At 40.3% G+C, this 20,916-nt stretch overlaps 1 protein-coding gene across 2 annotated transcripts in view; it reads right to left on the reverse strand.

Annotated features, from left to right (window-relative positions):
• Positions 1 to 20,916, reverse strand: part of TTC7A (tetratricopeptide repeat domain 7A) — a 166,179-nt gene that overhangs the window by 67,764 nt on the left and 77,499 nt on the right. For both annotated transcript variants that reach the window (XM_062490355.1, XM_062490354.1), the window contains one exon: positions 18,116 to 18,276. In XM_062490355.1, the coding sequence (XP_062346339.1) occupies positions 18,116 to 18,276 (161 nt within the window). The remainder of the gene's footprint in view (positions 1 to 18,115; positions 18,277 to 20,916) is intronic.

A 20,916-nucleotide genomic window follows, 5' to 3' on the forward strand; every position in this document is an offset into this window, starting at 1 on the left:
ATTAATAATATTATAACTGTTCTGTTTACCATTTACCACTAGGCATATAAACTACTTTGCATTTATGTATGCCTTTTTTTTCCCCTCTGAAAAGACCACTATGCAAACCAGCTGCAATTCAGAGCTCACAATCTAATTTCAGTTTCTTTTCTAAGCCAATATATGCAAAACACAGGTATAGTGCTCTTCTCCATTCACACCACACTGAGGGCATTGTATTTTCATTAATATGTCCACACCCTTCCTTAAGTACCTCACTGAAAGGATATCCAAAAGTCACTGTGCAGAACTCAGTACTCCAAGGCAACTAAAAGTGCTCGGGCTCACTGCTGACCTGACTCACAGTTTTTCCTCCAGAAAGCTTAACAGAACCTGTGGTTATGTATGCGATATATCCCACCATAATTAATTCCCTCAGGGAATGACATCCAGAGGAAGCATGGTTCAAACACATAGCACATACAAGAAATCTGACATTTTGAAACAGACTACCAGCACCAAGATGCATCCATGGAGGAGCTGATATTTTTATTTTCCTCAGCTGCAGATACATAACAAACTAAATCTTGTCATAAAAAGACTGGCTTAAAAACTGTTGAACCATACAGATAAAAATCGGTATTCTTTGCTCTTGAACAAATCTGATAATTCATTAGCAATCCAGAAGGTGTTTAAAATGACCACATGCCATTTAATATGCCATGAAGCAACAGCTTCCTTCAGCCTTTGTAAAAAAGCTCCAGAGCTGTAATCCTTTTTCAAATAATTACCTGCTCATCAGGCTTCAGCACAAGATGACTCCAAGAAGAGGTAAAATGGCAAGACTGGTTATGAAAGCCTCAGTATATACACATACCAAGATGAATGGCAATGAGAGTACTTTGCAAGTGCTTGTCAAGTCACAGGCCTAAATTTGGCTAAAATTAGAACTGATTGGGAAATGCAAGAGCATGTGAAAGTATCAGGTCCATTTGCTGTATAAAAGGGTCTTTGAAGACAAAAATGTAGGAAGGGTGGCTAGGTATGCTGACTGAATGGAGGCAGCTACAGCAGTGAATTATTGCTTTCACACACACAACCTGTGGTTTTGACTCAGCCATGAGCTGTGATGTGTGGCTACCCAGGAAAGTGAAGCCAGGTGTAGAAAAGGGAAAGTCAGTGGCTGGCATAAAGAGCTAGGATAGCTCACTGCTACCCTGCCTCAGGAGGCACGCACAAGTGTCTTGCTTGCGCAATTCCAGGATGGCAACTGCATCCTTCCTCGGGATAACTGCCGTGTTTCCTACCCACAGGTCAAGGATATCCTGCATCAGTTTGCACGAATGATTCTTCCCAACAGAAATGGCAACATCAAACCCACCACCCTGACGAAACAGTACTGCAAATTACATCCTTAAGGTCAATTCCTGTACAGAGTATTCAGAATGACACTCAATAAAATTCTTGGACATTTTTTTCCTGGAGGCCCTAGAGACATTAGTAAAAGTAGAGACACATGAGTTGCAGTGCACTTTTAGCATAAGTGAGACAGAGAAGGAATTGATTTGGAGAAACATCAACTCTGCTGGAAGCTGACAGATTCCTAATGCATCAGATTTGTGACTGCTTATGGCATGACAGATTTTTTTTTCCCCTGTCTTTTTCTTCCATTTTGTTCCTTATTTATAATGAGGTTCGACAGTAGCAACATTTAGCAGGTATGATAGATATTGGCTTTGTCATTAGATTTTCCCCAACCCCTTCCTCCTCCTGTTCTAGGCCAAGATCACAGCTCTGGCTGTCAGGTCTCTCCAGGTACAAATTTATTTTTCATGCAATACCTGCCATTCAGTCACTGTCTATGCAGGGTTTTTCATGTGATTCCAGCTACTGAAGCAGTTTCATTTCTCCACTGAAAACTAAATAATAATGTGAAGTGCTTGACTGACCCAAATCTGCTCAAGTCTGCTTCAGTAATCCCTGAAGATCTATGCACTTCAGACTGCCATCTCAGTTTGCTGTTTCCAATGGATACAAATTTTGGTATTTATGTTCAGGACTACAACCAATGGACAACTGAAACCTCAAGTACAAAAACACTACTTTTGCAAAGCCGCTGCATCACAACCACCACAGAGCATACAATGCCCAAGTCCACGAAAGCTACCATGGAGACACTATTTAAGTTGTAAAACACATCACCTACTGGGTTTGCCCCATAACACAGTTCTATAGGAGTTAACCCAGCAAAGACCACCCTGGGAAACGGATCAAACCACTGAAACATTTTGCCTCCATGTAAGATGTGCGTTCTTCTTGTTAAAGCAGTTAATTGTACCAACAGGGCAGCCTGATGTGTCTTGGTACAGCTCCATCCCAATTAAAGACACCACGTTCCACTGTGGGTAGCATCTGCAGCAGCACACAGAGGCTCTGCTCATATACACGTGCCTTCCCTGGATAAACAACACAACTCTGTGACTCCCTGTAAAGTGTGAAAAACCAGCTAGGGCACTGGACTCATCTCTTCCTCTCCTCCATGGGCAGGGCGCCAGGACACAGCCACTTGGTAGATTTTTCTTTTGCTGCCATAAATAAAAGTTAAACTTACCTCGTCAAATGAGTCATTCCATGGTTTATTATTGCTACTTAGGAAGCAGGCCTAAATTACAAGAGTGCAAGAAATACTATGACTGCTCTAAATTGTGTCTCCACTTGGATCCTCAGACAATTTTTCTTAAGTTTAACAGCACAGACCAGTCCCCAAAGCATCCATGAATACATTCTTTATGAGCATGGTGGACTGGCAGAAGGAGAAAGGGACAACCCTAAAAGCATTGATTTCAGCATTTCAGGCCCTTGTTCCCATAGACTGGAGCTACACCAGGTACTGCACTGTTATCTGTTTTCAACACTACCACCATCCTGCCCGGAACTGTGACCAACAGCTTTGGGAATTTTGTTCTAGGAGCACCCAAGGGACGAACCTATCCAATCCACAAGCGTTAATTTGTGATCATCACAAGAACACTTATGCAGAAGACACCATGCAGATACTGCTGTATTCTTAGAGCTGCTATACCACAACATGAAGTTAAATGCTCTTGGGAAAACAAAACAGTAGAATGAAGCCTGAAACTTACTGCCTGCATTACCTCATCCTATAATTAATCAGAACAGAGAGAAAAGCAAAATTTGAGTTCTTCATTAATAACCCTAACCAGAACTGTGCAGCAGAGACAGAAAAGCCAGCCAGTTCTACTTATTCTAGAATGCTCTATTATGGGATTTAGTTCTGTAGCTGATCTAAGGGAAGTAAAAAAAAAAAAAAAAATTTACAACTGTCAAAGGAATGAGGTAGATTCATTTATATATGGCCAGCTCTCCTTAAGACTCCAAATTAAACTGATTTTATTTGGAGCTTTCAAGATTACATTTGCCCCCTTAAGATTCAAACATTTTAATACCCATCCCTTGTTAGGACCTTATTTTAAATGAAATGCAAAACCCAATTCTTAATTAACTGAAGCTGTTAAGGAGCCTAAGTCGCATTTCTCACACAGGTGCTAGCTTATACAACATGGTAAAACTCTAGCTCTGTTCTCTATATTCTGTTTCTCTACAACCATCCTGTCAACTTCAGTTTGCAGATTATTCTTCCCAACTTCACAGCCTAATCAGACATATGCTATTGGTCCCTATTACACAGCTCTTCTACTCTTCCCTGCTCACAGCTGCATTGCACCGGTGTACAAACATTACAAAATGTTTGATGCATCACAGGGCTCCTGGGAAATTTAGAAAGAGTATCATTACAACGAGTCTGAAGCTGAAATGGTTTACTACAGTTATACACCATCCAGGAAACGTGCTTTTGCAAAAGAACAGCTTTTTGCTCCCTGTCTGCTGTTAGAAAAACAACCTCTTACTACGCAGAAAAGGTGAATTTTATGAGTTACAGGGACAGCCCCAAAAAAACTATATAAAAGCTTTCAACGGATTTTTCTACCTTTCCTCAACTCAGATCTCAGAACAGATTTTTGGCTTTCTTTTTCTCTTTTCCTTTCTATTTTCCTCAACTTCATTTCTTTGCCTGGTACTCCAAATACTCTGCCACCAAATGGCTAGAGAATAAGTAGGAGTGAGTAGCTGCTGCTGGAAAGAGGAAATACAGTGCAGTAACACACTTAGTTTTATTGGAGGCTCATAATGTAAGTTGGTGTTTCATGAGCCATTTGAACAAAAAGTTACCAAACTTTAGAAAAAAACAATTCACAGATAACAGGAGGGAGGGTTAGGGATCATGTCAAAGAAACCACCAGCAAAACAACAAACCACTTCTTTAATTTATGAAGTCAGGAGAAGGAAACTCACAAGCAGACTGTCCAAGCAATCACAGCTTAGGGGCCATTCCGGTGGTTTCAGCTTGCTTCAGCAAATGCCATGCTTTTTATAAAAACGTCTTTCTGCTCCTCATAAAACACCCGTTTGGCAACAGAAACGCTTTCCATTGAAGTTTTACAAGACCTTTTTATTAATAGAATAGTAATTCTTTCTGCTGTTATTTAAGCAGACCATCACTTCCAGGCTAGAATTTCTGTGAAAACCTAAGATCCCCTGGTTTCCAAAAGAGATGCATTCCTCCAGGCCTTACTGAGACCCAGCCTTTTACCTCACCTCCAACATGCGCAGGTTTTGTTAAGATATGCTGATTGCCACTTGCAGCATCCCTCCATTCCTTCCTTAGTCATTCTGCTATGATTTGTTACACGTGCAAACGAGCAGATAAGACAAGGAAACAAACAGTATGCATTTATATAGTCTTCACTTAAATGCCACAAACTGTCCTTTTCCAGGTGGTGTGCAACTTCCTACAGATCTGCATCCTCTGCACCTGTCCCCCATTGCATTCTGTCTCTGTTTGCCCCATCCATCCCAACTCCCAGGGCCACCAGCCCCTGGCAGTGCTGCTGCCATGTCCCCATGTGCTGTCCCCGCTGCTAACTCTGGCACCACGTGGCTCACCTCTGCCTGCCCCCTCCAGCCTTGACTCAGCAGGCTGCTTTTAGAAAACTTGCAGAAACTTATCTTCAGGATATCTTCAAACACACTGTCAAAACCTGTTTTAAATCAGCCAGTATTTCCGAAAGTGTTCAAGGTATAAAAAGTCCAATGGCATAATCCCCATTTCTTTGGGAAAACAAGTTAAAAAAGTAGGAATATAATTAGAACTTTCCATTTGAAGGCAAAAGGAGCAAGTCCCTCCATAGGTTTTAGGAAAAAGAGGGGAAAAAAGCCCACACTAAGAGCAAACAAATGAAAATTTCTAATTATGTTTGAAAATACAGTAGTAGCTATTAAAATAGTATTGCACACAAAACTGATAAATAAGCGTATTTCAGGGGCTGGATCAGAAACCAATGTCCTGCTCATTGGAAATGCTCCTTCACTAGCTGGAAACTTTGTTTTGTTACTATAGCTACTGTCACTACAAGCGGCCCTGACTAAGGCATGAAGTATTTGTTATATAAAACCTCGATGCAACTGCAGCCTTAAACTTCACAAAGTACCAGTTCTGTGCTCAGTCCCCTTTGCAAATTCTATTCCAAGCCCAAACTCAAAATGTTTTTGTGCCAAATAGGGCAGCAGTTTAACAGCACTATTTAAGTGCTGAGAACATAATCAACATTGTTCACAATACACACTACAACTGTGAGGGAATTCAGATGGACTGTGCACTGTGCAAGGGAGCAGTGGCTTTCTCCCTGCAAAATTAACACTCTTAGCAGGAGCTTTAAGGTACAAGAGAAACTGGCAATCAACCTTAATAAAATTTGCTGACTGACCATTGAATTTGATGGGAAAAAATGCCTGGAGCCAGGAAGTGTACCCTGTAGAAAACACATCCTGCAGCTCTGCAATTTTTTTATTTCATTATATTTTCACCAGCTTAGTTTGATGGGGTTTAGCATCCATAAGAAAAAAAGAAATATGCTCTCTTTCTCGGCCTTTAATATATCCTGGCTTCATACAATTTTCTTCTTGTTCTTGGGGCAGATATTTTCAGCTAGACAAACTGCTATTATGGATAATCCTGGAAAAGCAGCTTATGAGATCCCCAGTGAAAACAGGGAGATGACAGAACCTCACTTTTTAAGGTAGTCATCTGATGCTGATACTCCAGCACAACGTGCCAGTCCTCTTCAGGCCATCTGCACCATTCTCAGCTGTGCTTTTTTTCCCCTACTTGGGTAGGGCGAAACAGCATGGCTTTCCTTCTCTTCAGCTTGAAATCCAGACACTAAGCATTTTCTTAAAAGGCCAACAGCCCACACAGAACCTGCTCACCAGTGACTGTAAGCACTAAACAAGTGCCAAGGTCAGAAAATACATCTGCTTGTACACCTGCTTTCCTGCAGTAAGCATTGCTCAAGGTTTGGGTCAAGCCAATGATCAGGGATATTTCTACTACAGCATTATTTAGTGAACTTCTGTGAAATGGCAGATGTAGCCATTTATGCTATTTAGCTTAAGCTTTAAGCAATTTGAATGCTATAGAAGATTGGAAGAGAGTACCCTCCCTTCCGCCCTCAGAGCTGACACCCTGTACTATTCTTAGTGTGGTGTTAATTTCAGAGTGGTGTTAATTTCTGAGTTCACACATCAGAGGAGGCATTTCGAATTTATTCATTCATTTGTAAGAACCTCTACAGGGCTTTGTCCTTAATGACTGAGCAACACTTTTTTTTTTTTTTCAGCTGTGACAGTATTTGCAACCAGTCTTACAGTTTATTACAGCTTCATAAGTGCTTAAGGGCAAATCTGCCCTACCCTGTAAGAACCATGATTTCCTTAAGGTGCTGTTTGGATATAGAACTGCTTCATTGTTTCTTCCCTGTAATAACAGCACTTGCACTAACACCTAAAACCATGATTTTATCTCTTATGTATCTGGCAACTAGTCCCAGACTATTGGCCTCATCTATGTAGGGAAATAATGAGTACCTGCTGGAATACATAATTTGTGAGTACTGCTTCTCTCTTTTTGTGGCACTGCAACTTTGCACTGTACTGTTGCTTAGACTGTCTTAGAGAAGAAAAAAGATTATTGTTCAGCTACGGTATTTCTTATGCCCAGAATTCCTCGGTTCAGGGTGCAAGTTCCTAAACCATATGAAATGAGACATTCTCTCTGCCATGTGCAGCGGCCAATTAGATGAGATGAGAAGTAGATACTGCCTTATCTAAAATACAGCTTTTGCATCAGAAGTTTGCAGGAGATCTAGATGGAAAAATGAGTAAAGTCTAAGTTAATAACTGATGAACATAAATTAAAAAAAACCTTGCAAAGATTATGCATGTTTTGAGCCAGTGGGGCATCTGAAGAAATTATTTTTTTTCTTTTAAAACTAGACTGACCTCTAGAACATCAAAAATCTTTACTAGAATTCCCTATACACTTTTCAGTGTTGATATCACAGCTAATGAGCTGAATAAAATCCCCCTGCAGCAGCTTATTTAGATACTATCCTTCACAGAATCATCACAGGGCTTAAATAATAAACTAACATTGCAGAAGTTAACGTTTGTTTCCAAATCACCCAAAATTAAGTGGAAGGGTAAGCATTAAGTCAAGCTTGCTTTGCTGTCTTCCTTTCCCTGAATATCAGTTGAACCTTTTAAAACAATGTCTTGACCTGGATGCATTTTTCTTTATTTTTTTCCCCCAATTGAAAGAAATTTAACAGGGCTTCACTCAAAAACAGTCTTATACATGTGGGATAAAATCTGTCTGCCAAAACCAAGAAATACACCCAGCCTAGGGCAGTACAGAGAAAGGAAGTAACACCAAAGACCACAGTCTTTCAGATGCAAGTTTTCCTGCCCTGCAAAACAAGATAGTGTACAACACACATTTGGACATCATTATCCTGCAGGATCACCCTTCCTTTTCCCCATGGGCATTCTGCACAGGACCATGCCCCTGCTGTGGAAACCCTGATGTTCACAGGTGGCCAATGAAGCAGCAGGTAATTGCTGGCTGCCACAGAAAAAGAAGCAATATAATTCCAGAGCTGCTAGTAGAGCAGGTTTCAATCCCTATTATATTTGAAAATCATCTGGTGTGAAGGCTCCAAAGAGCCTATATATATTGAATCTCTTTTTTCCTTAAGTGGACTTGAAAAACAAAAGCCTTGTTTCAGCTGGCATTTCCAAACTGACAATGTGCAGCCTCTTGATTAAGATGGGACATAGTTTATACCCCTGGCAACAAAGGAGACTCTCCAGATATTTCCATCTGCTTTAACAGCAGAACAAAAAAAACAAGAAAATGTACCATCCAGTTTAGTTCCAGAAGAATGTTTTTCATCGAAAGATAATTTAGTATATGCATCCTGACTTTTATATATAAATGTATATGAAGTAGCACTAATTCACATAAGCACTCAGGATGCAAAGAAAACCAAACAAACCACAAATCCTTCCAAACAATAAACTCCCAATATTACTGTGCACAGCTTTCAACAAATCCTACTACAGAACAGCACAACAGTGGTGGCTCAAAGGCAGCCAAAGTCTCAATGCTCTCCCTCTTAGGAGCCATTCTTTCTGGAGATGTAGGAAGAGCACAGATTAAAGCAATCCCATATAGATTTAAAATCCTCCAGGGGAGAGAGCAGCACAGCTGGATGTCAGCAACATTAACTACCCTAAATGAACACCGGCCCCACGCGACCTACCAGAAGCTTCCTGAGGTGCACATAGCTTCTAGTTTTGTTTAAACACAGTACATGGGACACCTAAGCCTTGGAGACCACTCTGTGCAGGCCAAGAAAATCCCTGACGCTGTTGCTCTGAGCCCTCGTCTGCTACACAGTGCTAGATACCACCAGTGCTCTGCCTGCTGTGGTGGAGAATCCCCAACTCTTTTCAAGGCTGCACTGCAATCTGAGAAATCTGGGTTTTACTGATACCCTTGCTGCTGCTTTTTCAAGCTACCTCAAGTATTCATTCTTAACATCTGCCTTGCAAAAGCTTGGAGATCCAGGCTACTCAGTGCCCATCTGTCATTTCTGCATCTTTATCTGGCAGGGCGTTCTACTCCTCCTGGTGGGGCCCCTGGCACGTGCACCTAGGGGTGGGAGATGTTGTATATTCTTCTCCTCAAGTGCCATGCTGCAATGCTGCATCACATTGGCCTTTCAAAGCACTTCTGCTGCAATGGTCTGTGCAGGGCTGGAGAAGACTCAAAGCCACTCCTCACAGCTGTACTGTATCCCTTTAGTTCATGTTGGGTGATAGCATCCCTACTGTGCACAACTGCACACTTAAACATTACTGAAATGTCAAGTGAGAAAGTTTTTCCCTTTTTCTTCCCAACACAGAAAGTGCCTACATTTTGAAGAATCATACAAAATGTCTGACTGATGAAACTCATAGGGCAGGAGGCAGGGCTTCCTCTTTCACCCAGCAACACAGCTGCCTGCTGGTCATCTCTCCTGCTCATTACACAGACTGCAGAGACATGTATATATTCCCAGCCAGGTACAGACCCCCACTGTACGACATACCCTACCATCAATGGAAAGATATTGGCCGTGTCTTGAGAAAACACAAGAAAGACAGCAGGAAAATCTCAAGTCAGCACAAGCACCCAGAGGGCAGATGCACATGGCCAGACTGCAGAAGGAAAAAATAAAATAAAATAAAAAAAACATTAAAAAGGAGTCTATTCACTATGAATTTAAGTTCAACTGCTTACCAGTACGAACTTGATTTAAGGTGCCAGATACCAACATCCTGCCACTTCTCCAGCTGATAAGAGACATATGAAATAGAGTTCACTGCATTAATTTCCAGCAGTTCACATGTCCAGCCACAGTGCTCAGAAACACAATTCTGTGTCATACCTGCAACATTCTGGGTTGAATTTTCTATTGGTGTATGTAGGAAAAAACTCTGCTAATGACTACACAGCTTGATTAGGCCATTTAGCACTCCATATCCTGATATTCCCTCTTCCTCCTAAATACAGCCTTATGACAAATTTAATGCCAAACTACATACATAGCAAACCTTCAAGTCAAGGTAAAATTCAACAAGGGAAAGTAAAATGATTCATATTATCTTTCCGGTTGTAAAAATGTCAGCATAATAAGAAATATGTCATGGTATTTTCTAAGACATGTTGGTAACACAGAACTTCTAGGTTACAATCTCTCTCTCTCCATGATAACATATCCATTCATCATTATCTTTCCTTTACAAACACTAAAATATTAAGTAACACCAATAGTGACTAATGTCAAATAGTATGACTGTGCCTGCTTACATATTTAGTTCTGTAGAAATTAATGACAATGGCAACAGAAGCTGATTTACCATCTAAGAAGCAATTATAGCCAATTAGTGCAAGTATTTCTAAGACAGTGAAGAGCAAGGGCTTTCCCTGCTTTCAGAAGGTAAAAAACAACATCTGTGGTTGAAAAATTACCATATTCAGTTTGTGTTCCCAGGTGACTTCTTCAGAACATCGGAATATATCCCCCACCCTCTTCTTTTTGAAGAAAATACAAATCAAAACATTTTGTGCTCTTCTCATTAGATAAATAAATACTCCTAGGACCTTAGAGCAGAAGTCACTCAAGTCTGAAATTTCCAGCTGGAAAGAAAAAAGACAACCTTCTTACTGAGTGATCAGAGCATTATACTCTACTCATCTCAAGACAACATAGCTTGACTGCACTGCAGACTTCTTTGAAAGTAACTTCCTGCACTGAAAAAAAAATTGCTAAGCATAACATCCATGCCTCTCCGTATTTCAGGATCTGTTTTCCAGTAATGATTTCCAACAGTAATTCTCAGAGAATTCTGTTTTTATTCTCAAAAACCAATTCCCAACAAAAAAACCCCAAAAAACTACTCTTGATCATCCAAGCATTTGAGACTTTTTAAAGGTCTCAGAAAATTCAGAAAATTATTTCCCATACTTCCCTGGTAATCAGTTTCTGAGAGCCTCAGGAAACAATTTCAGATTATTGTATTTGTATGTTTAACAGCAGACTTTCCAAAGCCTTTACCTTCACTGGATGTGAAGCAATGAATAAACAAGACAAGCAGGGTATTTTGTTTTCTCCTTTATCCATAATTTTGAGAGTGCCTTGAAGGAGTTCAGGAAGGCTCCAAAACCCTGTTTTCCAGCAGAATCGCTGTCTGAAGTTGCCAATGAAAGCTGGCACCCCATTCAGCCTCACTGAACACTTGTGTAGCCCCACAGCAGGAGGGGCAAAGTTTAGAGTTGGGCTTCCCACACCAACACCACTTTTCTCCCTTGGCTTTCTTCTTGATTTCCAGGCAGCAAGCATGCCTTAGGGATCTCCATAACCCAGGTCTACCTTTGGAGGTCATAAAGTCACCTGGTGGAAATATGGGCAGCTCAATCACTAAATCCCTTCTCACCCTGGATAACCTGAACACACACATACTATGGCTAAACTCCATTTCTAAAAGTTCCTACTGACAAGGACTCTGCTGCCCAGAAAATACACATATGATATTTTTCAAAATACTCTGGTATCCAGTGTAGACAGTCAGGGCTCCTGAATGCTTCCTTTCAATATAAAGGAGAACATGTTGCAGCTGTTCAAAAGAAAATGGCCCTTAGTAGGACACAAGGTATGTGCTGGGGGGACTAACTCATTGGTAAGGCAGATATACAGAGCTCTGAAGTACAGAAACTGTGGCTTGTAACTCAACTGGGCCACGCTATTCCTGCATTTTTGAATCTATTCTTAAATTCCTTATGTCTTATCCTGGTTTACAATACAAGATATATATTCTATTACCATCTGATAAGGGTGATCATCCCTATCTCTGTGGGAAATGTCTTCTGTTAATGGGCCATTGAGTCCTACTGTATAACTAATAAGATTACATCATCCCACTGGGAGATGCTTCAGCCAGGAGGACGAGCCAAGCCTTTCCTACCTAGATAAAAACTGAGGTTTAGAACACCAAAGGCAGCCTTTTTCCACTGGATTCCAAAGGAAGAACCAGGCTTTTTCCACATCATCACTGGACTCTTTGGAGGAAAACTGCACTTTCTACAATACCACTGCTTCAACTGAACCACATCTGTAATCCAGGAGGACTGTAGCCACCATTTAATCAGACTGCACCAACACCCTGACTGACAGGGTATCAGGCTGTATTCTGACTCTGTCAGTGGTTTTATTTTTTATTATTGCATGTATTTTATTTTTCCTTATTCTTTTCCCTATTAAAAATTGTATTACTGACTTGAAGTCTCCCTGGTTTTGCTTTTCAAACCAGTAGAGTCTGCATTTGCATAACTAGTGTTACCTCTCCAATGCCAAAACAAACATCTAGAAGCACTGCTGTTCACTATAAAGGCCTTAGATGCAAGGAGGCAGTAGCCATTTACTCAGATGCTAGAGAAAAAAAGTCATTATAAAATAAAAAAGACTTTTCATGCAGAGGAAAGATTTGAAGCATTACAGTTTAGGCCGGAAAACTGCTTATCTGTTCCTTCTTTTCATACCATACTAAGAAAATTAGTCTGTAGCAGGTTTCTTCTCTAAGCTCAATTTAACTCCTTTTATTCATATCCAGAACCCTGTGCTATCAGGGAATGGAATTCTCTCCCATTACCTTTGAATTCAGCCCTATAATGTTAAGATGGATTGATACGTACACTAACACAAATCCATTCCTGGCACAAACAGACATTATCTAGGAGGACATTTCTTTCCACCAGATCAGGCTGGTGAATAAAAGGCTATCATGCTCACCTGCTGAATTTTTGCATTAGATTAGACTGCGACCCTTAGAAAAGCACACATATGTCAATTTGAACCTTCCAAAAGAGGAATCCAGTTTTGGATAATACTGTAACTAAAGAATTCATTGTGTTCCTTCATCCTGGGGGGTGAGGGGGGCAGTGCCAGAAGTGTGGAAATAAACCGAACGAATTAAAAAGCATCCTTGGATTTATTTTTTTTAGTTTGAGGTGTCTGTGTTACCTTTAACAGGAGTCAGGAGACTACCTTAAAGCTTTTCCTTCATATATTTGCCATACAAATACTCAATACCATCACTAGTTCTACAGAGTATAGTCCCAATTACTGCAATACATCACCAAGGTTTTTTAAGGTTAATTCTATAAAAACAAGGAATTGTAACAAGCCAACAGAAGCAAACATTCATGGTTATGACAGCAAAAACCCCAGCTCAACCCTTCCATCTTCACGTCTCCCTTGCTTTAGTGAATCACAGAAGCCTAACATATTTTGTATTGTTGTAGCACAGTAGTGTTAGATCACTCAAATACATTCTTCCATTTTTTATTACTTTGTATTATTGTCTGGGGAGTCAGTAAAGAAATAAAAACATTTTTGGGTCACTCTCACCAGCCAGGGTGTGAACACACCACTACAAGAAGTCAGTTTACAAAAGCTCCACCCTCAAGAGTTTTGAATATCCTATTTATAAAAGCTGCTCTAGCATGATCAGATGCTACAGCCAAAATATTAATCTGTCCTTGCTTTAAATCCTACACCCTTGAGGAATTCAAACAAAACAGTATTCTGAGAATTTTAACAAGCTGTTCTCTGACCAAGATGTACTGGCTTCCTTGCCTCCTGCCAAATGATGAACTGAAATCACATAAATGGGCTGATCTGATTCACTAAAGCTAAGAGGCCACCACCACTTCCATGAGAAAAATGGTAAAACCATTTCCAGGGCATGCACAGCTGTAATCCCTGGGGTGAGGTGGGAGGGGTAGGGGGCACAACTATCTTCACTTAACAGAGGTAGTGTATATCAGCCACAACACAAAGGTGGGCAAACCATCAACTGAGAGACAGCTGACTCTGTGTTCTCCATAAAGATTACAGGCAGGAACACAAATCTACTTTACTGCTGTCAACAGTACTGCAGGACTCTACCAGTGCCCATAAATACATGGCTCAAAAAAGGCATGAGTTGTTTATTCTCAACACACAAGAAAGAGCTTGACAAGCAAGGGAGAGAGAATTCAAACTGGAAATGACAGCTGAATACAGCATTCTGAGATCCTGATTTTACATCAGGGCTGGGGCTTTTTCGAGGCAAATGGAAGCACTTGGTAAATGACATTGCTTATATTCCACAGAACAGCTATCCCCACAGTACGTCTGCACCAGACTATGACAAATAAATCTTGCCAGACAATTACTTCACATGTCCTTAATGAAACTAATGTAGCAGTGATGAAATTAAGGACATTTTCTGCCAGTAAGCCACTTCTAATCTAGGACTTTATATTTTGAAGGCTGGCTGTAACAAAAAAATCCATTTCTGCTAAAACACCAACACCAAGACAACATGCACAATTCCCCAAGAAGAATTTACTTCCTTTTTTATAAACATTTTCTAAGATACACTTTTAATATTTATTTGCCTTCTGAGCCTTTTTATCACTACATTAACAGTAATTACTTTTGTGCTAGCTTTTTGTAGAACAAAAACACCTGTATTTGACAGCTACAGTGCTCCAAAACACCAACCCACCTGTTTCTTTTTGAGTCTTTATGCATAGAACAACAGTGCTTCCCAATAGTTTTGTTATTTCTGTTCACTAATATGATTTCTTCCCTGAGACAAGCCTGCAGATGTAACCACTGCCAGAGTCAGGTAGAACACTAACCAAAGGCCAGCCTTTGAGCTGGAAAAAAAATTACAGGAACCCATCTTCAGAAAGGCTTATGATTAGCATTACTGACCTGGATGGAAGACACCTGATGCTAACAGGAGTCTTCTTACCCAAAGGTGCTGAAGACAGTCCTTTCAAAAATATAAACCGAAGCTAAGTGTTGGTACTGCATTCATTTGCTTCTTTTAAAAGCATACCAGTATTGACAGGATGTAAAATCACTAAGTTTTATCCTGGGCACTCTCACGCCATAGCGAGGTGTCAGCAATTTTTCAGATGATACCTGCTCTGTAAAGGTTGCTATTTCTACATTTTACAGTCATGGCAAGACAGTGTTATTTCTTCTGGCTCACTCCAGCTCGCAATATGTTCAGCATAGCGGGCTCTCATTCTTCTTTTATGAAGTATTCCTCTGTCACTGTTTGACAGTACATTCAAGTGTTCAAACTCAGTCATTCACTGACTGCAATGTAATGGATTTGTTATTACATGCCACCCTTCAAGAAGTCATCTTCCTAAGTTCATTTTGTGCCTTTTGGATATCCAGCTCTTCAATAGCTCAGTCCAAATCACTGCATCTCTCACTGTATTCAGTGCCTGTATTTCACATCCTTCCTCCCTGAGCACCACATCAACCTCTGAAATGTGCAGTAAATGTTTAAACACATGAACAAGGGACACTTTCAGACATATTTGGGTCAGTATTATGAAGTTCTTGCCAAAGGATGTTGTGTGTTAGCTGAGCAGTGCAATATATTTTTTCCAACTGCTTCAGCCAACAGCCAACTACATGAACTATCCTGAAAACTTTCTTCTTTCAAACATAAAATGAAAGGATTTACTATAAAATCAAAAAAGCAAGAAATAATTCATTTTAATGAGACCAAAGAAACAGTATGAGATAGCTGTAGTTTGGGTCAGCTGAGTCCCTTATTTTTTATATCTTATGCTTTCTTTTATTTAGGATATACATCTAGGTAATGCTTCTGGGCTTTTTTTCTGCCATCTACAGAGCCCTAAGGTCCCTTAAGGCAGCTTTCAACATCTTTTCTTGTTACATGCCATCAAACTGTGCTTCCAAAAAGAGATGTTATTAGGAAGGAAGCCCCCAGGCACCACATTACACAGTTGCCTGGTTCATATAAATGTGAATTGGAAAAAATAATCAACCACTTTTAAATACAGCTTTACAGTCATGCAGTTGAACTTGCCTACGCTATTTACATGAAACATCTTGTAGTCATTCCATACAGTAGTAAAATTAGCATTTTTCTATAAGGCAGTAGCAACTGGAGATACACAATAGTATCAGGTCTTTGTCCCTTCAAAGAGGTTTTACAAAGCAGTAAAGGCCTTCTAGCATTAACTGCACTAGAAAGCCTATAATGGTTTCAAATTTGGTACAAATTATAGATGCACTCTGTTATTCTTGCTTTTCCCCTCCTTACAGGATTCCCATTCCTTTTTTTTTCAGAAACACTTGTTTAATTCTATTTTTTTAAGGGTTCTTTTTTTTCTTGCCTTGCAACTCTGACATTGTTTTTCCATTCCCTCACTCATGAGTTATTTGCTGGCTGGTTAAGAGAAAGACCCCCATGGAGACAGGGTAGTCACACAGCAGAGGCAAGAAGCCAGCCCCTACTCCTCCATCCATGTGTACCTGTGAATGAGTCTCACTGTCAGCCTTGTTATACACCCCTGTGTGTGCAAGGAGCAAAGAGGGGCCTTTCCAAGGGCACACACTTCAGCAAAGCTGTGTCTAGGAAAAAGCATGAACCTGGGCCTTCACTACTAATACTGTTTGTTCCTATCAAAAACAACCTATTCTGCTACTCCTTGGCAAAGGTCTTTGTGCACATCAAAATTTGCACTCACAGAAACGCAAGAGATAAAATTCCTCTCAGCTTTGGGGAAACCAGATTACCAGACAGCACAAAGAAACCCACCCAGCAGTCCTCCAAGCTACTTTGCATACAATGTTTGCTGTGTTTTGTCCTCCCCTGAAACATAAATAATCAGCAAATGCCAGGGGAAAGAACCAGGACATGATGGACCAGTTGGTCAATGGGACAAGGCAAACACTCTTCTCCTGACATAAACAACCTCTTCCTCTGTCTTGTGCATCTTTAGGTGTTTTTGTAGTCTTCAGCATCTGATCTCCAACTGTACAATGTGACCTTTGACTTTATGAGAGTTTTTTACTATGTTTATTACTTTAAAACCCTAAAATACAATTCAGCAGCCACTAGGGTATTTCCTGCTTCACTTACACCTACATTCACACTCTGAAGAGATGTTGGGATCATTTTAAGAGCACTTCCATGACTAATTTCCACTTCATTCTCAAATACATGCACTGACAGTCTTTGCTCCTCACATACACAAAGTAACTAACCTCAAAAACACAGGCAGCAAAGCTACTTTCAATGGGAACACAGCTTGCAATAAAAGCATTATATGCTGATACAGCACAGTAATTCTGAAAGATCCTAAAGCATTTAAGCACACATTAAGACAGCCTCAATCTTCCTTTGCCCATTCTTTGCTCTGTTTGGACAGTATTCCAGTCAGCTTCTGGACTAAACCCATGGAGGCTGCTCCCCCTCACTACTGAGAATGCAGGCTATCTAAAGACAATGATGCACAGGTTTAGAACACCATTTAAATACTGGCAATTCCAAATGAAAGTTGTTCTTCCAGCAGATTTTCTGCAGTTTTGCTGAGAAACACAGCTAGTATGAAAACACCAGAGAACATTACAGTAGCTTTAATTTTTGCACAGAACAGACAAATTCATTGTTTTGAAAGGTCATGACAGTAAATTGCATGGAATTCAATTTACCTCCCTCAGATGGATGAAGGTCTGAGTCAAACGTAGAACAGTGGAAACCTTTGGCTCCAAGAAGTCTGTGATGATTCAAACCTACTCCTAGGCAGGCAAAGCATCCTGCTTCTCAGCTATACATTATCACAGCTTGTGATTTTCAAGTGATCTTTTTCCCCAGCTGTCATATTGCAGCAAATTGTGTCATAGATGGCCATCAAAACAATGGTTAATGCAAGAAAAATTTGTTTGTAACCAGGAAGTTACCAAATATAAAATTATTTGTGATACAGACGCTGTCATAGTTGTTCCACCATCATTTTTCCACATCTAAAATGAAATACAAAAAAATACAGGAAGATGTACAGGAAACAACACCATCAGCACAATACAGAAAGACAAACACTGGACAAGAAAGCGAGTGCAAGGATTACAGAAAGACTCTGAAGACAGAAAGTAAAAGAATACCCTCTCCAGGAGGAGACTGACACACCTGTAATGTGACTTAACAGGCTCCTTATGTATAAGTGAGAACAACAGAGCAAGTGAGCAGTTCATTCCTGACTGGATGTATGCCACCAGGCAACAACTCTTACCTAAAGCTTTCTGGGTATTCAACAACAGCCATGTTGATAACATCCAGTGCATGCTGATAGTGCTTCTGAGCCGAAAAGAGGAGGGCCAGTAGATGAAGTGAATTCATGTCATCTTTGCACAGTTGCAGGGCTTCTTGAAGATGGTCTATAGCATCTGAAATCTAGAAGGAGATGGGGTGAAAATAACAAGAGAACACATCACCCTTTCAGTCCTACATTATACCTCAAAAATAAGAACAAATAGAATAATTAGAAATTCTGAAGAAGTTCTACTTGGGCACCTTCTACTATTGAAACAGGCTGCCAAAATTAACAGACTGCACCGCTTGAAAAAAAACCCACACATTCTAGAGAAAGAAGCCTGCAGCATTACTAAATCACTGGTTATAAACAAGAGCAGCAGACCTGATCCAATCAACCCCCTCATCCTTTGGCATGGTGATTCTGTGCTGTAAACAGATCCACCACAGAGGCCCAACTATCAGTTCCATCTTCTAGGATGGGTGGCTGGCTCTTCTCCTGGGGGTGAGCATTACGCATCTCTGCTGCATTTTGTCTCTCATAATGGTTGCACAAAGCCTTTCATTATTTGGATCAAGACCATAAAAATTAAGTTTGAATGTTCAAGTATAGGAGTCAAGACTTAAAATGCTGTCAGAAAAAGAAATATATTTGTAAGCAGTGATGTAAAGAGTCACAGCAGCAGTATGTTATTAGAACCAAGTCTCACTTGGCAGAAAAGTTAACATCAATAATGAATGCAAGAATATCACATGCTCTCTGTGATCCAAGTACAATATTTTAGGCTATCTGTTCAAAAGGGAACTTCTTAGCAGATTTTCTTTCATTTGTTTACCAGTAAGTTTTATGCAGAGGATTTTCTTTAAGATTCTCCAGTGTCTGAAATTACTTTACACAAATTATTTAATTTCTGTGGCTCTGGAAATCTGCAGAAAACAAAGCATAAAAGTGTATATATTTCTTTTCCTTGTGTATGCCTTCCTGCTCCTTCTCTTAATGGATGGAGAACGTAGTTCCTTCTTTCCTACTATGAAAACTTCCCATCTAGCAAAGCTTTACAGACATTCTGCTATCCTGGCATACCACCAGTGTCAAATTCCCACAGCCTCCACAGACCTCTCACAAAAACAAGTAGCACATAACTAAGGAAAGCAACAATTACACTGCCTGCAGCTACAACAGAGGTTGTTGATTATCTAGATCCCAGGTATCCTTCTGGGAACAGTGTATATTCTGTTCATTGGACAACTTCATCATAATGTCCAAGTGACATTTCTGTCTTGCTGTGCACATATGAGCCATGGTACTTAACTACTCCATTACTGGTGACTCCATACAAGCCTGGAGATCAGTGTGACTGCTCCAGACATAACCCCAAACTGGCATCCAGCCACAGTGTCAAAACTGCTGAATGTCCTGGCTTGGATTCAGGCTGGGATATATGACTGAGTGCTCAGCTTTAATGAATTACTGCTTGTCAGTGGAGCTACTTGAACCACACACGTTATTAAAGACTACTGCAAAGGCAAACAAGTTGGCTTAAATCACCCATATTCCCTTAGCAGTTTACTTGAACACATTTCCATACAACGTAAAAATTCTACCAATGACAAGACAATTTGGAGCCAGGATAAGACAGCGGTGGGCCCAGATTTGCCTGTCCACAAAGCTCATCAGAGATATACCAGAGGTATATAAATTTGACTTGCTAAAACAAAGCTGCTGTCAAGACTTCTTACACTCAGGACTAAAAATCTCTTATATTGCTTTCTGTTTTTCTGCCTCAGAGCTGCACAAGTATTCACAAAGAAAATACAACTCTGGAAGAAAGTTCATTAGAAGAAAAAGAAAACCTGCAAACCAAACAACTGGAAGAAACTTGGAGCAACCTGTTCCAGATGATCCTGCTTTGAGCAGGGACTGAACTGGGTGATCTCTAAGGGTTCTCTACAAACTATTCTATGATTAAGAATTGGGAGGGGGATCCTAATTTGCTAGCATGAATCAGACAAAGAATAACACTTGCAACTAATGCCTTTACTGCAGGACTTCAAAATTGTAGGGGTACTTGACCTTAGTCTCGCACAAATGTGCAAACTGAGACTCTACTTTATGTGTTGAAAGTGACTCAGGATCAAACTGTGGGTAGGTCTACAGCCCTAACAGAGGCTGTCCATCCAAGAAGCTCTCTGACTCTGTTGCAGCATACATGAAAGAGAGAAGGAAAAAAAGTGAGTTGTGGCTACTCCTGTAAACCTGTTTCTGCTGGACAGGCAGCCACGCACTGGTGAAAGAGATGCCACCTGAAGTAATTCTCTTCTGTAGCATGGGGCCTGTAATGGTTACATCTCATTTCAGGCGCTTCCCCCTAGTACCATCAGAGTCATAGGCAATGGCTGGTTTTGAAAATCAGTCATGTTTCCCTGACACCTGATTTATTAACTGAGTCCAAAAAGACTCCTCGGTGCTGTAACACCGTTAGCAGCATACACAGTACTGCTGCACAATTAGGAACAGTGGAAAAAGATAATATTAACTCTATGCCTTTACAGAAAGCGTTATGTGAAACGACAACGTGCAACAGACCAGATGCAATGAAATACAAACTAAATGTCTAGATCAATAAAAGCGAGATATCTGGCAGCAGTCAACATAAACTTATTTTGAAAGACGTATTTTCACTTAAGCTACTATATAATTTGAGAAAGATGGAAGCTGGCACCTCAGATGGCACCCTGAAATGTCAGAGCTTATCAGAGGCAGGACACCAGTTTAAAATT

The sequence above is a fragment of the Cinclus cinclus genome, chromosome 3 (assembly GCF_963662255.1).
Source record: "Cinclus cinclus chromosome 3, bCinCin1.1, whole genome shotgun sequence".
Lineage (NCBI taxonomy): Eukaryota > Metazoa > Chordata > Aves > Passeriformes > Cinclidae > Cinclus > Cinclus cinclus.